A 23,087-nucleotide genomic window follows, 5' to 3' on the forward strand; every position below is an offset into this window, starting at 1 on the left:
CAGCTTGTTGGGGTACTGAAGTCTGTAGAATGGTTGGTCAATTGTTTGTGAAGACTGCATCAGATGGCAAGTAGATCAGGTTAATTTATTGCTATATATAGGTGCTGGAAAATGGTGAGCAACATCATCAACGATACCACCCACCCTGTTCTTAGTCTGGTTGGTCCACTCCATCAGGGAGGAGGCCACGTAGCATCCATGCTGGGACCCCCAGACTAAAAAACAATTACTTTCCCCAAGCAGCAAGACTGATCAACATCTCCACCCACTATCCCACCCCACCACCACTACTTTATCATTTCTTCTCAGAGTCACCTTATGTACAGACACACCTGTGCCTAGCATCAATTAATGGATGTACAATCAACCTATATATAATAAGCTATATTATGTATTTATATTTTTTGTGTTCTTTGTGTTATTGCATCTTTTATGCTGCATCAGATCTGGAGTAACAATTATTTTCCTTTTACTTTACACTTGTGTATTGCAAATGACATTAATCATTCTTGAACCTTCAATATACTGCAGGGAGCATTGAAATTGCTTGTTTGCAGGAGCTAACTGAGTTAACTATGTACTTGTAATAATAAATGTAATGATGGGTGCACATCAGCAGAATGGTGTATGAAAAGCTTGTGACTGGATTCATGATTGACATTTCCTTTCTGTTTTGACATGCTTCCCCGTAGGTGTTCCAGGGCAACCACGACAACTACAACCACAAGCGCAACATTTTTGATCCACCGTTCTACGCACAGTTTGTCCGGATCTTGCCTCAGACCTGGCATGAGCGCATCACTCTCCGCGTGGAGCTGCTGGGATGTCACGAATAGACCTTGCTTCCCGCTTGCGATAGAGGGTTCTTTGATATGTATTCTGCTGATCGGCATCACTGTATTGTACCTCTTATACACACTGGAATGCCAGCTTCATTCTATGATAATCTCTTCATTACCACAGACCAATGACTATTAGAAAGCAAGAAAACCTGTTACATTTGTAGTGTTCTTCCCCTTCATTAGTGACCTTTTGACATTTACTCCCCACTTCCCTTTGACCTGAGAATCCAACGATTGTCAAGGGTCACTAATGAGAATCCCTGTTGGCAAAACAAAGCAGGGGAGTGATAGAGAGGTCAGGTTCCCTGATTATCTGCAGAGAATGGTTCCCGAACCTGGGGTCCACAGGCCCCTTGGTTAATGGTAGGGGTCCATAAGGTCAGGGACCCCTGAGTGAAAGAGATCTTTCAGAGTGAGATGGTTGGGTCCTCTGATCATCGTCCTGTGGAGAAGTGCCTGACTTTCCACTTGAGAATTCTGTGGAGCATTGAGGCTAAAATTGGGAGCTTATTCTTGCAGGGGGAAGCTAAAGTAGACACCAGTGCCTCACGGCTTCCTGTAGAAGATTCTTAAATGATTGGCCACGTTTCCTCCAGAATATCTGTAAGTGATTGGCCAAGCTTCCCCGAGAATATCCTTAAATGATTGGCCAAGATTCCCCGAGAATATCCTTAAATGATTGGCCAAGATTCCCTAGAATATCCTTAAAAGATCTGCCATTGAATTAACTTTTGCTGCCTCTCCAATATGAGAAAGCAGGAAAGATATTTCACAATATCATATTGGCAAGAAAATATTAAGCTGCATGATCTTCATTAATCTTGATTATGGAATAGAATCCCTCATAAAGATTTAACCTTATGGAGGTGGGAATATTTTAGCTTCCTGCAGTAATATGAAATCGGTAATTTCAGATCAAATGAGAATTGTCCAGCTTTGTTGATCACCACACATGTTGATTTCTATGGAATTTGAGGAAAAAATTTCGATCTTCCAGGTCAAAATTGTTCATTTCCCAAATCACTCAAAGTGAAACTGACCTCCATTATCTCCTTAACCGTATTATGAAAGTTTTAGTAGCCACTTTGCTTTGGAGCTTATCCTTATGTGCAAAACACTGGGCTAAAGTAAATGGGTCCCCTTTGCAGTACGAAGAGTTTAAGAGAGATTGTGATCGGTGCATTGGTACAAATGGTGGGAGATCAAGAACATATATCTGTACGCAACAGCTAGATCCAACTTTGAGCCAGGCATGGTCGATGGAAGGTTATCATGGCAGCTTGATAGCATCAGTCGGTATTGACATCTTGAGGCAAAAGAACAAATATCCTGCGCTAATGACAACAGATATTTTTCAGGCTTGGAGATGGGCTTGGAAGGAGTCTGAGATGGTCTGTTGAAAAGCTCAGAATGGAAGTTGGTAGATTTTTGATGGAAAAGTTATTAAATGGTACAGAATAAAGTGTAAATTGTCTAGGATACAGCATTTATCATCTAATTGGATGTTGGAACATGTCTTGAGAGTGAATGGTCGCATCCCCTGCCCGTGTTCCTATATGGAGAGCTTTAATCGTTGGACAGGTACAGTGTCCCAATTTACCGCTGTTACCTCATTCACTACAAGAGAAAAAGAGAAGGAAATTGTCAACAAACCTCTCAGACAGGTGCTTGTGGTTAAGGATGAAGCAAAGTTAGACCAATTTAGAATCCGCAGACAGGAGAAGGCAGGGGATACTTGACTGGATGGATGGTAATATCAGTGGGTATCAGCCTTCTGTATATTGGTGAGACCTGACATAGATTGGGAGAGCACTTCGACAAGCACCTATGCTCCGTTTGCCAGAGAACGCAGGATCTCCCAGTGGCCACCCATTTTAATTCCACTTCCCATTCCCATTCCAACATGTCAGGCCACGGCTTCCTCTACTGTCATGATGAAGCTGCAGTCAGGTTGGAGGAGCAACACCTCATATTCTGTCTGCGTAGCTTCCAACCTGATGGCATGAACATCGACTTCTCGAACTTCCAATAATGCTCCAGCTATCTCCTTTACCATTCCCCATTTCCATTCTTCCTCTCTCACCTTATCTCCTTGCCTGCCCATCACCTCACTCTGGTGCTCCTGCCCCTTTTCTTTCTTCCATGGACTTCGGTCCTCTCATCAGATTCCTCATTCTCCAGCCATGTACCTCTTTCACCAATCAAGTTTTCAGCTCTTTACATCATCCCTCCCTCCTCCCAGTTCCACCTATCACCTCATGTTTCTTCCTCCCCTCCTCCCACCTTTGTACTCGACAACTCATCTCTTTTTCCAGGCCTGATGAAGGATCTCAGCCCAAAACATTGACTATGCTCTTTTCCATAGAAGTTGCTTGCTGAGATCATCCTGCATTTTGTGAGTGTTGGTTGGATTTCCAGCGTCTGCAGATTTTCTTTTGGTTGTGGATGGATAAGTGGGTGGTTTATGCACTGGCGGGCTCCAGTTATTTTCACTGGGCTTTTCTGTATTCACTCCAAAAAGACTGAAGACTCTCAATACCTTCTTGGATGCTGCCCCTCCATTTTAATCGTTTTGAAACTAAGAATTCTTGGTCGGTGATTATGTTAATTTTTTTCCAAGGATGCTTTGAGCTCATTCCTAAAGCACTTCTTGTCCTCCCAGTAATGTGTGGCTGGTGGGCCCTCTCGTGGATTCAGTTGTGTGTAATTAGAGCCTCGGTGCTGGGGTTAGTCAGCCTGGGAGAGGACGCTGATAATGGTTCATCTACCGTGCCAATGGACTTGGAGTTTCCTGTGGAGAGATTGTTGCTGGTAATTTCCAGTTCTCTGGGGCATCTGCTATAGGAACCAAAGGTGAGAAGTCACTGCTGCTTTGTGTAAGATCTGACATCTTGCTCCTCAGGCGCTCTGGTCTTTGGATGTCCGAAAGCCGTGTTAGCGCTCCGCAGATGATGTCAACGTCGGCATCTGCTGACAGGTGGCTGCTAGGCTGTGGAGTGTGAGCCAGCTTTACAAGTATCATCATGGACCTCCGTTGTCAGGAGACAGTGTTTTGTGATAGAGGCAAGTTGGTAAAGGACCCTTTTCCTGCAAGTTCAGTGCAGGATCCATCCTCCCACATACTTCACACCACGACAACTTGGAGCCTCAAGTCCGAGTGTTTACATGTGAAAGTATTTCTCTCTACTACTGCTCTGAATGAGGCTGGGTGAACTTTGATCCGGATATGCTGTAGGATAAAGAGTTCACAATCATTTTATGGAATAGCTCCATTCCTACGAGAAACTTGGAAGATTAATACAACATTATGGTGAGAAGATATTGGAGTGATGATACACTGTAGCACTTGTCTACACTATGTCACAACTTACAAAGACACCATTGGACATTCCACTCAAGTTAGAATTGAGGGTGACTTCCTGCTTTGTATTTGTAAACCATCAACTCCCAGGTCGATTTACTTAACAGTCGTGCACTTTTTTTTGTAACTGTGTTTTTCAACCCAAAGAAATTAGAGGATGGGGTGGGTGAATGGTTGATGGGAGACTGGTGGGTTTGAGGGCACTAGCACCTTACCATGAACCACTACACATTCACAAAATGTCCATGCAACAATTCTCCCCAAAATAATCTACCAGACTTTAACATATAGAGTTATGCTTTTCCTATAAATAACCCCTTATAAAACAATGTGGGCTTCCCTGGTATTTATTGACTTGCTTATTAAATCAGGTCACAAGTTATTGCACTTTAGCTTTTCTTCAGATCAAATGTTGGTTGTGGATAACAGTCTGCTAATGGGAAATTTCAACTATTAATTAATTTGCTGATGTAATTATAATTTACATCTTTTTTTTACTTTAAAGCAATTATGATATTTTTGCTTGCATCATAGACCGGGTTGCTCTCTTCAGTTAGCTGATGAGGTAACCATAGCTTTTCGCCAGGGGCAGATGATGTCAGGTGGTGCCCAACCTTCACAGAGTGTTTCGACCCCTAACCACTACACTCTCCAGTTGGCAAGTCAGCAGTGGTGGCGAAGTCACTGCCCCATCTGCTCCTGATTTCCAGCTCAACTCCTCTTGTCTGCCCCATATCCAGCAAGAGGCTCTTTCAGCTTCCTACCCATCCTGCGAGCTGTTTGGTTCTTACTCTTTTCAAAAAGACCCAGCACAGACACAGCAACCTCCATGCTGACCTTCCCAGGAACTCTCTACAGCCGATCTCTATGGGGATTAGCCACGTCTACCATCATTTGTCCCTCTACTCCTGAACTAAAGATTGGTATAAAGTCCCTGTGAAAGTTTGCAGCAATGTGTAGAGTGACTGAATCAATGGAATAGGTATTGAAATATAATTAATTGATCGGGAAATTTAAGATTCCAGATAGTTTAGTCTCAGAGTCTGCACTGTGGAATATTTGTGCTGTCAACACAAATTGGTATGATGGACTCCCAGAGACTGTTTTCAGTGATATGCAGCAGAACAAGGCTGAACAGATATAAAAATGGCTAAATTCTCGAGGCTCTTTGGACTACCTTTGTAGATTCACAGATCACTAATACTGAACAAAATACTTCATGAAAATGCTGCATATCTGTAATGAAGACTGAAAAAGTTGGAAGTGCTCCAAAGGTCAGGATATCTGTGGGGAGAGAGCTGAACTGTCTAGAATTTATGATCAATGAGAAAATACATACCAGCTCTCAGACCCTTGGCCCTGTTTCCCTCTCCATTCTAGTGTCAGCTGTTAATTCAATGGAATCGCTGGCAGGCAGTCAGTACAATGCCAACAAACTCACTGAGAAGCTAGTCACAGACAGAAAACTGGAGGGGCCATAAAACTATAAGACAGCGGAGCAGAATTAGACCATTCAGCCCATCAAGCCTACTACATCATTTGGTCATGGCTGTTTTATTTTCCCTCTCAACCACATTCTCCTGCCTTTCTCCGTTATCCTTGACACCCTTACTAATCAAGAACCTATCAACATCTTTAAATATACCCAATGACTTGGTCTCCTTAGCTCTATGTGGCAATGAATTCCACAGATTCACCACCCTCTGGCAAAGGAAATTCTTCCTCATTTCTCTATAAAGGGACATGCTTCTGTTCTGAGGCGGTGCCTCTGGTCTAGGCTCTTCCATTATTAGGTGTCCTCTTTTAATATTTGGTAGGTTTCAATGAGATCCACCCTAGTTCTTCTGGACTCCGGTGAGTACAGGTCTAGAGCCATCATGTGCCCACATTAACCCTTTCATTCCCGGGTTCATTATTAATTGAGACGCAGCATGGTATAGACACTTCCCATCCTTCAACCCATGTCACCTAGCAACTTCCCAGCTTAATCCTAGCCAAATCATGGGACATTTTAGAATGCCCAATTGACCTACCAACCGGTACGTCTGTGGACTGGACGGAAACCGGAGCACCCACAGGAAACCATGCGGTCTCATGGAGAATGTAGAAGCTCCTTACAGGCAGCTGTGGGAATCTTTGTGAACCTTCTCTGGACCCCCTCTCCCTAAGCCAGCAAATCTTTTTTTTTAGATAGAGGTCCAAAGACATTTGGGATAATTTTGCTTTGGAAATTTGAATGGGTAGAATGAAAAACGTTGAGCAAAGGCTGTGGAGAGGATTAACTTAATGAAATGAAGTCCATGATAATGGGGATTGTTCGTCTGAATTGGTGACGTGGAGGGATTAGGGTCCACGATAAGATTTCTTACAGACAGCAATGAGATGATCACTGGCACTGCAAAGCAATTGTGCTAAATGCTGCGCTCCATCCTGCCCAAAACTTGACTTCAATTTTATTGGTGCCTCTCTTTCAAGTCCTATATTAATATTAAGACCATAACATATAGGAGCAGAATTAGCCCATTTGACCCATCGAGTCTGCTCCACCATTTCATCATGGCTGATCCATTTCCCTCTCAGCCCCAATCTCCAGCCTTCTCCCCGTATCCCTTCATGCCCTGACCAATCAAGAAGTTGTCAACCTCTGCCTTAAGTATACCCAATGACTTGGCCTTCATAGCCTCTTGTGCAACAAATTCCACAGATTCACCACTCTCTGGCATTTGGACTGGGGAACAATATGCATCACTGAATTGAAACTTGGAATCATGCAATGCAGAAGAAAGCAATTTATTCCATCAGGCTGCTGATGGTTCTTTGAAGGAACTGTCCCATTGCCCCAATGTACTTTGTTCTTTCCCTGTGCATACTCAAGCTTAACAGGAACGTGTCTATGTGTGCTGGCGAGGTCTAGAATGCTTTTTGTACTAAATGCATACCAAATTCTTTCTGTGACTGACAAGGTAACCATTTGAAGATAAACGCCTCACAAATTATGCTACTAGATTCTCTCCATGAATCAGAATCAGGTGTATTATCACTGACATTGTAACGAGAGAGCTGTCAATGGTGATAAGCCCAAGTGCAGAGTAAGGTCTAGAATTAACTCCGATTAGACTTGAAATGAACAAGACTACGCAAGTGAAATCCAAAGGCAAAATCACAAACAGTAGAACTAGAAATCGAACTCATGATTGAGCACTGAGTGCTCAGCATGAGCCCTCGAAGGACAGATTTTCCATGAAGAAATGTGGCAGTCAATAATTGGCAGTCTGAGTCTTAAAGGGACAGCGGCAGCTAACCATTCTCTGGGGAATTGGAGTGGCAAAAACTGGATGCCTGCTGCTGTTTAGTTGGGACCAAGACAGACATTTGTAATGAGATTCATTGTTTTGTGACAGCATTACAGTACAATGCACAAAAAAAAACTCCTCTGTTACAATAAGAAACACATTAAAAAGTAGTCCAAAATGAGAGAAAAAATAGTGCGGTAGTGTTTGTGGGTTCATGAATCATTCAGAAATCTGATGGCAGAGGGAAAGAAGTGAATCCTAAAATGTTGAGCTCCCTACCTCCTCCCTGATGGGGGTAATGAGAGAAGGTCATGTCTTGGGTGGATGAGGATGGCCATTACCGATATACTTTGGCTTTTCTGTTCATATTTTGAAAAGAAGGCAAGATATATTTTAAGTAACCCCTTTCACCGCCAAATGAAAAGCGAACAACATTTTATTGGTCAATAGAATTGGCTGATTGATGTCCTACAAATATATCACAAGGTCATCAGATCTTGAGAAGCATCAAACGGTTCCAATGAAGACGAGAGGAATTGATAATGAACTGTACTCATGCTGAATTTTCTTCTACATCTTGCCTGCTCTAAATTTATTACAAGAAATGACTCACTTTGTACGGTAGGGTGTAAAACACAATGTACACTCCTCCACTCTCTGTAAACTCTGATTTATGTAAGAACTAACTCCACTGATTTCTCTTTATCATTGGTGCAAGCATTAAAGGGGATTAAACCAAACATGTCTTTGGAGGATTTTGTATCTTCATATCATTTATAATCACAGTAAATATGCTGAGTAATTTATTAAGCTGACAGTTTAAAGCTTTCTTTTAATGTTGAAGCGTAGATTGAATGGACTTTTTCCCCAGGGCAAAATTGGCTAACGTCAGGGGACATAATAATCAAGTGATTGGGGGAAAGTATAGGAAGGATGTTAGAAGTAAAGTTTTTACACAGAGAGTGGTGAATGTGTGGGATTCCCTGCTAGAGTGTGGATAGAGGCAGATATATTAGGGGCATTTAGGAAACTCTTAGGCACGTGATTGGTAGAAAAATGGAGGACTATGTAGGAGGGGAGGGTTAGATTGATTTTAGAATAGATTAAAAGGTTGGTACAACATTGTGAACTGAAGAGCCTGTATTGTGTCGTAATGTTTTATGTTTTGTAATCACACTCTTGAACTGGGATCTAAGAGTCTGAATCACAGATTTATCTTTCACACCAATTCACTAGAAACATGAAGAATATGAGGGTTTAACAAAAGAAGGAATGACAGTACCAGCATCTTTCATGATGTCCCGAAGCTGCTTGCTGGCAATGAAGTTATTCCTTGAAATGTAGATGCTGTTGAAAAGTAGAAAATGGAGCAATCGGATTTCACACAGGAAGATCCCACAACTACAGAAGTGACAGTGACCAGTTTATCTTAATAATGCAGTTGTGAGATAAATATTGGTCTGATCACCAGGAGGAACTCCTGCTGCTCTTTGGATAGTGAGTTGAGATCTCTTTGTCCATCGCTGGGAGAGCAGGCAGAGGTCATGGAAGAGCAAAAGGTAGGTCAAGGAGGGCACATAGAGACTGTGGGAAAGCAGCCAAAGGTCATGGGTAGGTCGAGGCTGTGGTTTAATGTTTAAGCAGAAATGAGGGTGGAAGCATTCGGAAGTAAGTGCCATAATTTGAAAGTCATGACCGTACACCTCCCTCACCTCCACTGAGGGCCTCAACTGTGAATCTGCTGGGGTTGTCTATTGTGTCTGGTGCTCCTGATGCAGCCTCCTCCACATTGTTGAGACCAGTTATAAGTTTGGGGACCGCTTCATCAAGCACCTCTGCTCCATCCTATCACAGGTGGGACCCAGCCATTTCAATGCTACTTCCCATTCCCATTCTGACATGTCAGTCCATGGCCGCCTCTACTGCTTTGATGAGGCCACACTCAGGTTGGAGGAGCAACATCTAATATTCCATCTGAGCAGCCTCCAACCTGATAGCATGAATGTCGATTTGCCTCCCTCCTCTCCTCACCATCCCCCATTCCCAATTTCCTCTCTCCACTTATCTCCTTACCTGCCCATCACCTCCCTCTGGTGTTCCTTTCCCCTCCCTTTCTTCCATGGCCTTCTGTCCTCTCCGGTCAGATTCCCTCTCCGTCAGCCCTTTATCTCTTTCACCAATCAACTTCCCAGCTCTTTACTTCACCTCTTCCCCCTCTCCAAGTTTCACCTATCCCCTACCACCTTGCACTTCTTCCCCCCTCTCCACCACCTTCTTACTCTAAATTCCTCCCTGCCTTTCTAGTCCTGAAGAAGCATCCCGGCCCGAAACCGAGTGTTTACTCTTTCCCACAGATGCTGCCCGGCCTGCTGAGTTCCTCCAGCATCTTCTGTCCGTTGCTTTGGATTTCCAGCCCCTGCAGATTTTTTTTTCATGTTTGAGATTGATTTTAGTGTCGGGTAAAAGTTTACACAACGTGCTGGGCTGGAGGCCTGTACCATGCTGTGGTGTTCTGTGCTCTGTGTTCAAGAGCAGTGAGGGATGATCTTGTCAGCGATGCTTGAATCCTGTAAAAGTGGGTAGCCAGACATTATTCATCTCGAAGGCTCACGGCCATTTGTGTGATTTGGTTCAGTGACATCAAAACGTATGGTGCTGCGTTTTTGTGTAGTAGTGAAGACCTCCTCCTACCAACAACTTACAGTAAATCATCTATGGGAGACACGGAGTTCTTCCATTTCTGATCTGTGTGCCCACATATAAATCCTGGCTGGCCGCTAAGGACTAATTCATTCACACAGTCCCCGTATTTCAAGCAACTTTCATTGTAATACTGGCTCGGGGCAAAATAAATCTGTGGTTGTGTGGGTTCATTAGAGGCTGGGACAAGACCTCACATAAAGGGACCCACCTTCTCCTCATTAACAAATAAATCTAAGAGCTCTAAACTGGAGAGAACAGGCTCAAATGTCCCACAGTGCAAGGGATGTTTGAAATGTGCTCGAGAAACATCAAACACGTTTAAACTCAGACCCATAATCCGACATGGAAAAGACATAAAACAGTTTCTTACAAAAAAGCAGAGCCTTTAAATATATCGTTAAATAAATGAGTTTCATCTTGTCCAAGACTATAAGCAATCCTTTGCATGGCACATTAAGATATGGGTCTGAGTGTTGAATCATTTTGCCTGCTGGATTCACTCCAAATTCTGCTCAAATCAGAGTTTACTTCAAATGACAGAAAAGTCAATTACACACATGGGTTGAGAATTCATGTTTTGCACTGGAAAGATAAGCATGATACCCTAAAGCAAAATCCTGGTGCTCTGTGTGTTAGATTAGACTGTAATACAGAGGAGCAGAATTAGGCCATTCAGCCCATCAGACTTGCTCTGGCATTCTATAATTGCTGATTTGTTGTCCCTCTCAACTTCATTCTCCTGCTTTCTCCCCGTAACCTTTGATGCTCTTAGTAAGTACTTGTCAACCTCCTCCTTAAATATACCCAGTGACGGGGCCTCCATAGCCATCCATGGCAATGAAATACACAGATTCTCTAGTTGAAGAAATTCCTCCTCATCTCTGTTCTTAAGGGACATCCTTGTACTCTGAGGCTGTAATCTCCCCCCACTCCATGTCCACTGTAGCTAGCTTCAATAAGTTTCAGTGAGATCCTCCCTCGTTCTTCTGAACTCCAGCAAGTACAGGCCCAGAGCCATCAAAAACTCCTCATACATTAACCCTTTTGATCCTGGAATCATTCTCACGAACCTTCTCCACTGCCAGTGTTTCCTTTCTTAGATAAGGGGCCCAGAACTCCTTGTAATACTCCAAGTGAGGTCTGACCTCATAAAGCATTCCATCGTCTCGTGACTGGTTCACTCCTGTTCAGCGCAGAGAGAAGCTGAATGGGAATGAAGCACAGAAATATAGGCAGACCTTTCAGTCAGAGCACAGCCACGAGTGAACAGAGAGAGGCGTCGGGGATGGTGCCACGGTGGGGGAGGGGGGCGCTGTGGCGCAGTGTCCGGGCTGCTGCCCCACCCCTGTGTTCTTTCGGCAGAAGACAAGCTCTGTTGTGGTCGTCTGCAAACTTCGACGGCGCTGGCCTCTTTTATTAAGTGGCTGTACCTTTCAATCTCCGACGTGCTACGTGTGCTTTGTGCTGTGTGTGACTGTTGGTACTGTGTTTTGCATCTTGACCCTGGAGTAACACCGTCTCATTTGGCTGTATTCATGAGCATTCGTGCACGGTTGAATGACAATTAAACTTGAATTGAAGGCTGACTCGCTTGGGGATAATTGGGGGGTAGCAAGCGACGCTGCTGGGAAAACTGCTGCATCACCTCTCCGGTGACCCCGGTTCAATCCCCACCTCCAGCACTGCCTTGTGGAGTTTGCACATTCTCCCGCTGACCACGTGGGCTTCCGCCTGTGTGGTCTAGTTTCCTGTAGGTTGGTAGGTTAATTGGCCTGTGTAAATTAACCATAAATCACCGCATAGTGTAGAGGCTCCAGTGCACAGGACCAGAAAAGGCTGCAGAGGGCTGCAAACTCAGCCAGTTCCACCAAGGGCACCAGACTCCCCACCATCATCAATAGGTGATGCCTTAAGAAGGTGGCATCCATCTTTAAGGACCCTCACCATCAAGGACATGCCCTCTTCTCATTGCTACCATCAGGGGGAAGGTACAGGAGCCTGAAGACGAACACTCTATGTTTTATGAACAGCTTCTTCCCCTCTGCCATCAGATTTCCGAACGGACAATGAACCCATGAACACTTCCTCACGTTTTGATCTAGTTTATTGATTCAATGATATAACTTATAGTTTTTTTTTATGTATTGCAATGTACTGCTGCCGCAAAACAACAAATTTCATGACATAATGTCAGTGATAATAAACCTGATTCCAAATCTGATTACCTCTGAGTGGACAAATCTGGGAAGAATTACTGGGAGAATAAAATGCGATTCGTGTAAATGGAAGCTTGCCATCATTGGGCCAAAGGACCTCCTTCTGTGTTCAATGAAACTATAACTATTTTGAAACTATACAACACAGCTGCATTGGGGCCAAACCCAATATTATGTCTCCGTCAACAAGATTTAAAACAGATTATCAATTCGTTATCATAATACTGCTTGAGGGAGTTTGCTACGTGGAAATTGGTTGCTGATTTTTCTCCATTGCCATGGTAACCACACTTCTAAAGGTCTTAACTGGCGATAAAGCATTCCTATATGTCCTGTGGGACAATGTATAGAAATTCAATATGGTTCTTTGAATCTTTCACTGAGACATTTGGAATCTGCAAAGTTTAATTCTGTGGATGTGGAATGTCTTTTATAAAGATTGTGAAGCAAGATGGAACATGTGCGCGCACACACACACACACACACACACACACACACACACACACACACACACACACACACACACACACACACACACACACACAGAGAAATATGCATGTACTCATGAACATTCACGCACAAAAACACGGTACGCAGTGCACAATATAAACAGACGCATACAATTATACTCTATACAGAGAGGTTGTTTATCTGCATGTACATCTGATCTAAAATAGAGGGATCGCAGGGCAAACTATCTTCTTGATGAAGGGTGTTGGTCTGAAACATCGACTCTTTATTCCCCTATATGGATGCTGCCCTGTTCTGCTAAATTCCTCCAGCATTTTGTGTGTGTTGCTCAGGAAAATCATGTTTGTTTTTACAAGCAGTCTGTGTGAAAACTGAGCTATTGAGGGCTGGTCGTTCTCCTGACTACGGTCAGAAATATTCATAAGCTGATTTACCTGTATGTAATGTGTAACAGGTACGGGACAGGTTTCTTTAGACTGAAGGGAAATATATTTCAAAACAAATTGCCTGCTCCGGGATTGGTTAAGTAATCCAGAGTTAAATTAATTTCTGCCTCTGACTTTGAATCACCCTATGAACATTAATGAGATAAGGACAGATACAGCATAAACTAACTGCAGAATAAAACTTACTCTATCTTGCACTCTCAGGCTAGTGACAGCACTGGTTAGATAACAGCAGTGTTCCCTTTGCACACTCCCATCATACACAGTAGGCATAGGTTCAGAATGCAGCTGCTCCCCAGGTGCTGAGAGGATTCTGTTTGCAAGTAGGAATTGTGGCTGGGAACCAAGTTCCACGTGCCAGACGATGCCTGCTCTCCCAGAGAAGGCCAGCAAATCCATCCCACTCATCTCCCAAGCACTCATTCATTTGGACAGGCTGTACACATGCTGGGCGTTCTAAACTCTGGTGGTGGTGAGGGGGTGGGGGGGAAAGAGGGACCTGCAGATCGGGCAGCACCTTGGGAATGAGGAACAGTTACCACTTCAACTCCAGACCCTTCAATAGAACTGCATTCTAACGAAGGGTCTTAAACTTGAAACGGTAAGGGTTTTCGCTCTTCTCCGATGCTGCCTGACCCTTTCAGATTAAGGATTACCTTTATCTGTAACCTTTACATACAGTAACGTGTCTCTTTGTGTCAATGGACAACGCCGTCCGAGGATGTGCTGGGGACCGTCTGTAAGTGTAGCCATGTTTCCGGTGCCCACGGCTTGCTAACCGGAACCCATCTGTCTTCGGAATGTGGAGGGCCTATGCACTCACGGAACGAGCGCACAAAGGCTTCGGCAGAAACTGAACTCGGATCGCCGGCACTGTAAAGCGTTGCGCTAACCGTCACGCCTCGGCACCCTCAGAGTGTTTCCGGTGCTTTCGCCTTTAATTTCAGAATTCCAGCGCCTGAGTTTCAGGTTTGGAACAGTCTCCCTACACGTCACCTGAGAAACTTCACAGTGACGGACAGAGCGAAGCTCCAGCTAGCTTGATTAGCACAAGTACAGCAAGCATTAAACACAGCTAGCTTCAGCCATATCAGAATTAGAATCATATGTCATGAAATGTGTTATTTTGCAGCAATACATCAAAATGCCAAGTTACAATGTACTATGTAGGTGTAGGCCTCTGTTAGTCTCGATAGACCATGGATTTGCACCTTGGAAAGTTTCCAGGGCACAAGCCTGGGCAGGGTTTTTTTAATGGAAGACCGGCAGTTGCCCAAGCTGCAAGTCTCCCCTCTCCACGCCACCGATGTTATCCAAGGGAAGGGCATTAGGACCCATACAGCTTGACACTGGTGTCGTCGCAGAGCAATGAGTGGTTAAATGCCTTGCTCAAGGACACACACACAGCCTCAGCCAAGGCTCGAACTAGCGACCTCCAGATCACTAGACCAACGCCTTAACCACTTGGCCACGTGCCACGTACAATAACAAATATATAAATTGAGCAATTACAAAAAAGCAAAATAGTGAAGGTCCATTCATGGATTAAAGATGAAGAAACAAAGATCTGTTGTATTTATCATCTGTTCATTGAAAGATGCAGTGAAATGTGCCGTCTGCATCAACGACCAGCTCCGTCTGAGAACGTGCTGGGGGCAGCCTGCAAGTACACCCATACTTCTGGATCCACTTGCTCATAATTTATTAACCCTAACCTGGACGTGTTTGGAATCTGAGAAAAACCGGAGCACCTGGAGGAAACCCACACGGTTATGGGGAGAACGTACAAACTCCTTACGGACAGCGGCGAGAATTGAACCCTGACCTGCGATTGCTGGTGCTGTAACTTCATGTCTGTGTGTGTATTTGTGTTAAGGAACCTTAGTCTGTCTCTACCAATTTATAGACATCAGTTAAGAAAACATGAATCAGGATCAAATATTAACCCATTATACCTTCAATTTAGGGTCAGGAAGAAATTATAAACCAGGCTTAATGTCATTGTACTTGTTTTGAAATATTTATATAAATCAGCATCCCCACATTTGGGATCCAGATGTTATTCCAGTTTAAACACAGGGGTGAAGGAAAGGTTTCTCTGGCTGCTTCATTCAACTTAAGGAAAGAATTCTGAAACCTTGGATGCAGATTATAAATAGAAATTCTAGCTGTGCCTTTTTCTTCCTTAGTAACCCAGGGCACAACGGACAATTTTGTGGCTGCCTTGGCATAGGTCGGCTAACTCTGGACAACATGGCATCAAGGTTGGAGTGGGCACTTGCAAACCGTGCCAGGCTGTCCGTGGATTAACCGAGCCACCCAGGACAAGCAGGATTTTAGAAATTCTGACTTTAAGGCTTTGTCAGTGACTGAGAAGGCTGCGAGGAAGAATGGATAGAAGTTTATCACACGAGCAAGGGTAACTAAGAAGGTGACAGTCATAGTTGTGGAGTGTGTTGGGGATCTGTGGATTGTATGAAAGGTGACCTGTATGAAACCTGTATATACCTATATACCTGCATTGTATGAAAGGATGAGAGGTGACCTGATAGAGGTGTACAAGATGATGAGAGGCATTGATCGTGTGGATAGTCAGAGGCTTTTTCCCAGGGCTGAAATGGTTGCCACAAGAGGACACAGGTTTACGTCACTGGGGAGTAGGAACGTGGAGATGTCAGGAGTGAGTTTTTTACTCAGAGTGGTGAGTGTGTGGAATGGGCTGCCGGCAACGGTGGTGGAGGTGGATACGATAGGGTCTTTTAGAAGGCTTTTAGATACGTTTTCTATGCTTCTCTGTGTGTAGTATCCACCCCAACACAATACACCGGATGGGACCGTGTGCTTGGGGAGCTCTGCCTGCATTTCTGTGTGGGTCAGTGAAGTTGGGGCAGTGCCTGGTACGCATACTGTGCAGAGTCATTTCAGTGATTGATGTAGAGAGCTGCATTCTCAGGACTATGTGTGGGACTGTGTAGTTTGTGGGACTGTGTGGGACTGTGTGGGACTGCGTACTTCACGGGACTGTTTGTGTAACTGCAGTCTTTGCAGGATGTGTGTGTGTGTGTGTGTGTGTGTGTGTGTGTGTGTGTGTGTGTGTGTGTGTGTGTGTGTGTGTGAGTGATTCCAGAACTGTGCGCGTTGCTTGTGGAAATGTGCATGGGGAGGTACTGTTATGTCTGGGATTGTGGAAGTTGGGGATCTCTGTTTGGGACCCAGCATTTTGGGAAGCTGTGTGGGCTGTTTGACTGCTCAGCACTCCATCTGAGAAAGGGAACTGGTTGTGAATTTCGCCTGTGGTTCTGTAATTTGGTCGGGCCTCTGAGACTTTGATCTATTAAGAACTCCGTGTAGGACTGCGTACGTATTTCGGGGAGTTCGGCGACCCTGTGTCTTTTTAAAAGTACCGACCAGATGTAAAATTAGAAAGCTGAAAAAAAAACAATCGGGAAGAGAGACAAAAACAAAGAAAAAATTCATAAACACTTGAGCACAGATTGTAAAATAGAGGGAGGTAGGCAGGCGGTGATAAAAGGTATTTAGCAAGATTCCTATTAATTTAATCCCAGGCACACAAACGACCCCTTGACGGGAAGGGCAGAGCCGTTGCGAAAACATACAGAACTTTAGTTTCTATTCAGCTTTTCTGAAGGCAGTTGGGGGTATGACGGGAGAAGACGGTCCAGGTTGCAACTTTAGTACAAACGAGCCCCCTAGAGCGGAGAAACTGACGTGAAGTTCTCATCTATAAACATATTGGGTAATCGCGAAAGTGTGACGGCTGGGTCCGGCCAGGGCGAGTATAGGGGGCTGCCTTGAAGACGAAGCGTCATTGGACCGACTGATGACGTCGAGTTACTATACCCCGCTTTTTTTTTATAAAGTACAGTTATTAGGTTCCAGGATTTATTACAAGCTCTGGGATACAAAGGGACAACATCACTTGCCAAAGAACTGGACTCTGAGCTTGCAGGAAACTTGAAGCAGAATTAGTCCAACGTTGTGAGTACAGGTTTACTGCCATTGTGAATTACCGCTCTTTCGTTGCACAATGCATTTCAAGTGTGTGGATGTGTAGGTTGATATAAATGCCAACCGAATATGGTTTATCGAAACAAAAACAACTGTGCAATTTTTTTTCCCCCAGAGGCTTTTACAACTAGAGTGTGTGGGGGAAAGGGATGCAGATCGATAGTTGGTATGAGGACAGAGCGGAATGGGAGAAACGAAATGTCCGATCAGCACTGGGGTCCACCGTGGTTTTGGACAGATAAATCTGCGATCTCATTGTTTTAAAATGCGCGAACCAGTGGGAAAATTTAAACTTCCGATGCATTTTCTTTGCAAATTCAGAAAACTAATTTGAAAGTTTCGTTTTATTAATTAAAATTATTAACCGAGTCATTCATTTGATGGTAATGAAGGATTGTTTGAAAAATGACTTTTCTGATAAATACAAGCTAAAACGAGAATAGACCGCATATGTATCAGATTGTGTTTGAGTTTAGGTATTTTTAAATTTTTATTACGGGGTAAAATTGTTACGAACTAAGCCTCATATTGCAGAATAAAAAACAACGAGGGCACATGGAGGAAGAATAATCCCTGTTGATAGTCGGTTCGCGGTGCGTCTCAGAGGTCTGTGCGGAAGCGAAGTCCTGAAGTTTCTCAAAACTTTTGGAGGTTGAAAGAGTAAACTACTGTCTGCACCGCCCTCTGCTGGCGGCACTGTCGTACTGCAAGTGCGCCGCTCACGGAAAGCTCGTGTTTGGGCTCTGACTTTTCTGTAAGGGTATTGAAACACCACAATACACATCGGATTAGCACTTCCATGTAAAAAAGCAACACCTTCCAAATGCATTCAGGAATATGGTTTCAATTGCTTTGTGTGTGTGTGTGTGTGTGTGTGTGTGTGTGTGTGTGTGTGTGTGTGTGTGTGTGTGTGTGTGCGTGTGTGGCGTGAGTTGCAAGATTTTGACGGTTCGTTAGCTATTTTCTCCCCGGAGACTTTCCTATAAAGTAACGTTGAGAATCTTTTCACATCAGTGCAGCATCTGTGTTTGGTTAAAACGCGCACACGCTGACAGCAACTAGCAATTACATTATCGCCTTTTAACGTAGCAAAATATCTCAAGGCACTTTCAGGGCGATTAACAAACACAACTTGACCGAGGCAGATGTCAGGGCAACAGGACAGTCCACATCTGGGAACGATACCACGAGATGAGTTGTAGTAGGTTAGACTTTCAAGTGGCGAGGAAAACAAAGATAATCTATTTTGGTGTCCAGTGTAAGCAATCACAGGTTTTAACGTGAGGTTATTTACTTATTCTTGAAAAGTTTAAATCGAGTGTACTTGGCGCCGAAGTTATGCTTCGGTAAGACCACCTCCGGAATCCAGACTGTAATCCACCCTGATACAGTACTCTGCACCGGGACGAGATGTACCCCCAGAGCTGTGGGCGATAGCGAATCTTGCCGACGAGAAGCCCAGTCCTCTTGGTGGCCTGATCTACATCCGACCCCCATCCAATACGGCAGTTCATTAGCTCTGTGTGGGATCTTACTCTGTAGAAATAGTGGCCTGTTTCCTGACATCGATCGCCTTACACTGGTTGTTCACCCCATCACCCAGGGCACATCCTCTTCCCATTACCGCCATCAGGAACGCGATACAGAAGCCTGAAGACACGCTCAACGATTCAGGAACAGCTCTTAACCCCCTCTGCCTTCAGATTGCTGAATGGACAATGAACCAACGCATACAAAACTCTTGCTCTCTTTCTGCGCTACTTATTTAATTTAAAATTTTATACATATTTCTTATTTTATGTATTGCACTGTACTGCTGCCACAAAAAAATCACGACATATGTCAGCGATATTAAACTTGATTCTGATAATTACAATAGGAGGAGAGTTTCAGCGGTATCTCATTGCTCGTGAGATGCGTTGTCGGTATAACTATAAACATCGTGTGTTTCTCATGTTTATATGTATAAAAACGTGCAAACTTTACACATTTTGCCAGTAAGCTTTTCCTAAGAGCCTTGAGATACTTTACAATGTTCAAATTCCAGTATTAACGTCAGCGCTGTTTTTATGTAGAACTCCCATTTCCTCTCTGGAGTCACGGGAGACTGCAAGTTCTGCAGTCTGAGGCAAGAAACAATCTGCGCAAGGAACGGGAGTAGCGCTTTGACCTGTAATTGGGACAATCCCTCTTCCCCGCAGATGCAGCCCAAACCGCCGAGTTCCTCTAGCAGATCGTTTGTTGCTCCATTTCCCTTCTGAATGGCCCTGGGATTGGGATTAGCAGTTGGGAAAAGGTGTGGATTTTATCATTAGGATGACTCGTTTTCATGGCCTGCTAACATTAGCCAAGCTGGGAGGTGGGTCCCAACGAAGGGTCTGAGCACAAAACAGGGACTGTTTGTTCTTCCCCATAGATAATACCTGACTTGCTGAGTTCCACTAGCATCTTGTGTTTTTTTGCTCTGGATTTCCAGCATCTGCAGAATCTCCTGCGTGTGTTGATGGCTTTGGTGACCTTGATTTGCCCAAAGGGGCAGGACCCAAGTGTTAATATAAGAAATTGGATGACCTTACCTTCAAAAAGAAAAATTAGTCTGAAGAGCGTATGGGCCTAATCTTATTGAATCGTGGAACAGTCTTAAAGATCGGAATAGTTGATTCTTGCTCTTGTTTACAATGTTCCTCTTAAATAAATGTTTTAATTTTGTTTGGATGTGGGCTGGCAAGGCCAGCATTTATTGCCCATCCCTAACTGTCTTGGTTGACCTGCTAGAGTTCTGCCCTGGCAGTACTGCTGGGGAGGGAGTTAGACCCAGCAGTGAGAAAGGAACAGCAAGATAGTCCCAAGTTAGGATGGGATAGGTGTGACCTAATGGTAATTCTGTCAAAGGTTTTGACCTTGCAATGGGGGTGCCAACATCTGATCTTCACAGCCAGCGCCTGAGGCTGGTATTGAACCTGCTTTGTTGGAGTGATGAGGCACCTATTGCCCCGCCATGAGCCCCTTCATTCCGTTAACCTCGAGCCTACAGGCAATATAAGTGGAGCTTGTGACTTCTTTACACACTGAGGTCGAAAGTTCCCAGCAGATGTTTGCTCCTTGTGCAGACGACTTATGAAGCTTAGGTAATGGGTTAAAGATCAAAGTAACAATCCCTCCTCTTTAAAATTACAGATAAAATTTTCTCAAAAATATAATGGGTGTAGGGTAAATAATAGATCATGGCTGGAGTTGATGCAAAGTGTGTGAACATCATTTGTTAAGGACTAAAAAATACTTAACAGGTCAGGCAGCTGCTGTGGAGAGAGAACTGAGTTAGTATTTTAGGTTGATATCAATCTTCCACTGAGAAAGTTGAAAGATTCAAAGTGTATTTATTATCAAAGCATGTTTGCAGTATACCACCCTTCCCCACAGACACTCACAAACCAAGAAGAGACATGGAACCTGTTCAAAGAAACACACTGACCCTCCCACACGCAAAGACCAAATCACGCAAATGGCACCAAGAAGGAGTGAGCGAAACCCGCAGAATATAAAACACAAGATCAAATGAGTCCATATTCAGTGCCAGCTGAGTGTTCGTTATCTGCAGGCCGCTCTGATTCTTCCAAAATAGCAATAGAAAAAGGAGCGACCAGGAAGCAGGAACACATCTTAACGTGAACTCCGGAGCCCGATCCACAAGCCGCAGACCCGGAACTTTGGTACCATCCCCCAATGGCGTTGAGGGGGTGACTGCCTGAATTCAGGGATCTTCCCTGTGCGAGGATGGGGGAGAGAGACTGTCACATGTAGGCACCCTCCTCCTGCAGCGAGCGAAAGGCTGGTAGACACCGCTGAACACTCGCTTGCTTTCAATGCCTGCCTCGATGTTTTCAATCTTCCTTGTTGCTTTAATTGGCAGGAGATGGAGTTGATCATGGGCTCGCACCCCATCGCTAAGCTCCTTGGCCTCCAGGCCACTTGCCTCCTGGAGATAGCAAAGTACCAGATACCATCAAACTGTAGATCGCTGGCTCCAACAGTGGCAGAAACACACTCGAAAGAATAGGAAGACGTAAAAGAAATGAAGGAAGTAGTTTCGTGGACCATCTGTAGGACGGCACCTGTGGTAACGTTGTTCACTGGCGCCATCTTCTTCTGGCAGACCTTCAGCGTTAAGTAAAAGGCAAAGGCTGCAGATGCTGGAAATCGCAAATAAAAACAGGAGATGCTGGGATCACTCAGCAGGTCAGATATCATCTGTGGAAATAGAAACAGGGTGAACATTTTAGGTGAAAAACCCTTCTCCAGTTTTGCCAAGTTTTTATTTTAGACCCAAAGCATCAACTATTTATCTTGCTGCACAGATGCTGCCTAACCTCGAGTACGTTCCTCATTTTATGCTTTTATCTCAGATTTTCAGCATCTGCAGTTTTTTTGCTTTTCCAATGCTATCAAAAGTCTGACCATTGGATGTCAAGGTATGGTGCTGGTGAGAGTGCCTGAGTGTTATTTCTCAATGAGTCAAGGCTGTACATACAAAAGGTGTTGTCCTTGACTCTGTGCCAGCACCCCTACAGATGTCTCAGGCAATGACTGAGTCCAGAGCTCTGAAATAAGTTCCTCTCCTTGCAGAGATATTGAACCATCTAAGTTGCCATCTCAAGATTGAAACTTCTTGTTGGTTCACTCTAGAATTATCCAGATGGCCTCACTCTGCTCCTGTAACTTATGGTCTTATCTTGATTGGTCAGGGCATGATGGGATACGGGGAAAAAGGAGGAGATCGGGGCTGAGAGGGAAAATGGATCAGCCGTGAAGAAATAATGGAGCTCTATCGATGGCCCAAATGGTCTAATTCTGCTCCTATATCTTATGGTCTTACCCTTCCTTGTCTCTAAGTACCTCCTTAGGCTTGTCTTGAGACACCTGGAGTTTGATACGGTGGAATGGTCTGCAATGTGTATAATTGCTGCTATTAAGCACTAATCTCCAAGTTATCTCATCGTAGAGATACAATGTACTCGGTGCTTTGCTGGGTTGAGTGTAGAAGCATGTGGTTGAAACACAGGAGACCCCAAGTAGCAATGGACAGGCTGGCACTGTTTACCCTGGGGTGAAGGAGGATGAGGGGAGTCCTTGTAGGGCGGCACGCTAGCGTAGCAGTCAGCATAATGCTTCACGGTGCGCTAGCTGTAAGATTATGGTTCAATTCCCACCACTGCCCCTAAGCAATTTGTACATTCTCCCCATGCCCGGGTGCTCCGGTTTGCTCCCACATTCCAAAGATTGTGCGTATTCGTGTTCTGGAGTTGTGGGCATGCTACGTTGGCACCAGAAGCATGGCAACGCTTGTGGGCTGCCCCCAACACAGGCCGCGTATTCCCCTGTATGTTTTGATGTACATGTGACAGATAAAGCTAATCTTTAATCCTTAGCGAGGTTTATAAAGTCACGAGGGGTGTAGATAAAATGAATGATCCCTGGGTATTGAGAATTTAAAAGTAGACAGGGTGGTGGGTTCAAAGTGAGAGGGAAAAACTTCAGGGAACCTGAGATGTAGATTTTTTATTCCAAAGGTAGTGGGTGTATGGAAGAAATTGCTGGAGAAGTTGGTGGAGATGGATAACATTATAATGTTTAAAGGATATTAAGGATGATGGATAAGGAAGGTTTAGAGGGATATGGGCCAAACACAAGTGAGCCCAAGAAGGCACGTTGGTCAGGATGGAACGTTG

At 44.3% G+C, this 23,087-nt stretch overlaps 2 protein-coding genes across 5 annotated transcripts in view; both read left to right on the forward strand.

The window, feature by feature from the left end:
- The window catches only part of LOC140718594 (EGF-like repeat and discoidin I-like domain-containing protein 3), a 116,655-nt gene extending 108,419 nt beyond the window's left edge, over positions 1-8,236 (forward strand). For all 4 annotated transcript variants that reach the window (XM_073032551.1, XM_073032552.1, XM_073032554.1 and 1 more), the window contains one exon: positions 693-8,236. In XM_073032551.1, coding sequence (XP_072888652.1) covers positions 693-836 — 144 coding nt within the window. In that variant the 3' untranslated portion in view covers positions 837-8,236. The remainder of the gene's footprint in view (positions 1-692) is intronic.
- An 8,938-nt stretch (positions 8,237-17,174) lies between these two features.
- LOC140718595 (hyaluronan and proteoglycan link protein 3-like) overlaps positions 17,175-23,087 on the forward strand; it is a 30,084-nt gene continuing 24,171 nt past the window's right edge. The window contains exon 1 of the mRNA XM_073032555.1: positions 17,175-17,331. The gene's annotated coding sequence lies outside the window, so the exon portion shown is untranslated. The remainder of the gene's footprint in view (positions 17,332-23,087) is intronic.

This window comes from Hemitrygon akajei, chromosome 30 (genome assembly GCF_048418815.1).
Source record: "Hemitrygon akajei chromosome 30, sHemAka1.3, whole genome shotgun sequence".
In the NCBI taxonomy this organism is placed as follows: domain Eukaryota; kingdom Metazoa; phylum Chordata; class Chondrichthyes; order Myliobatiformes; family Dasyatidae; genus Hemitrygon; species Hemitrygon akajei.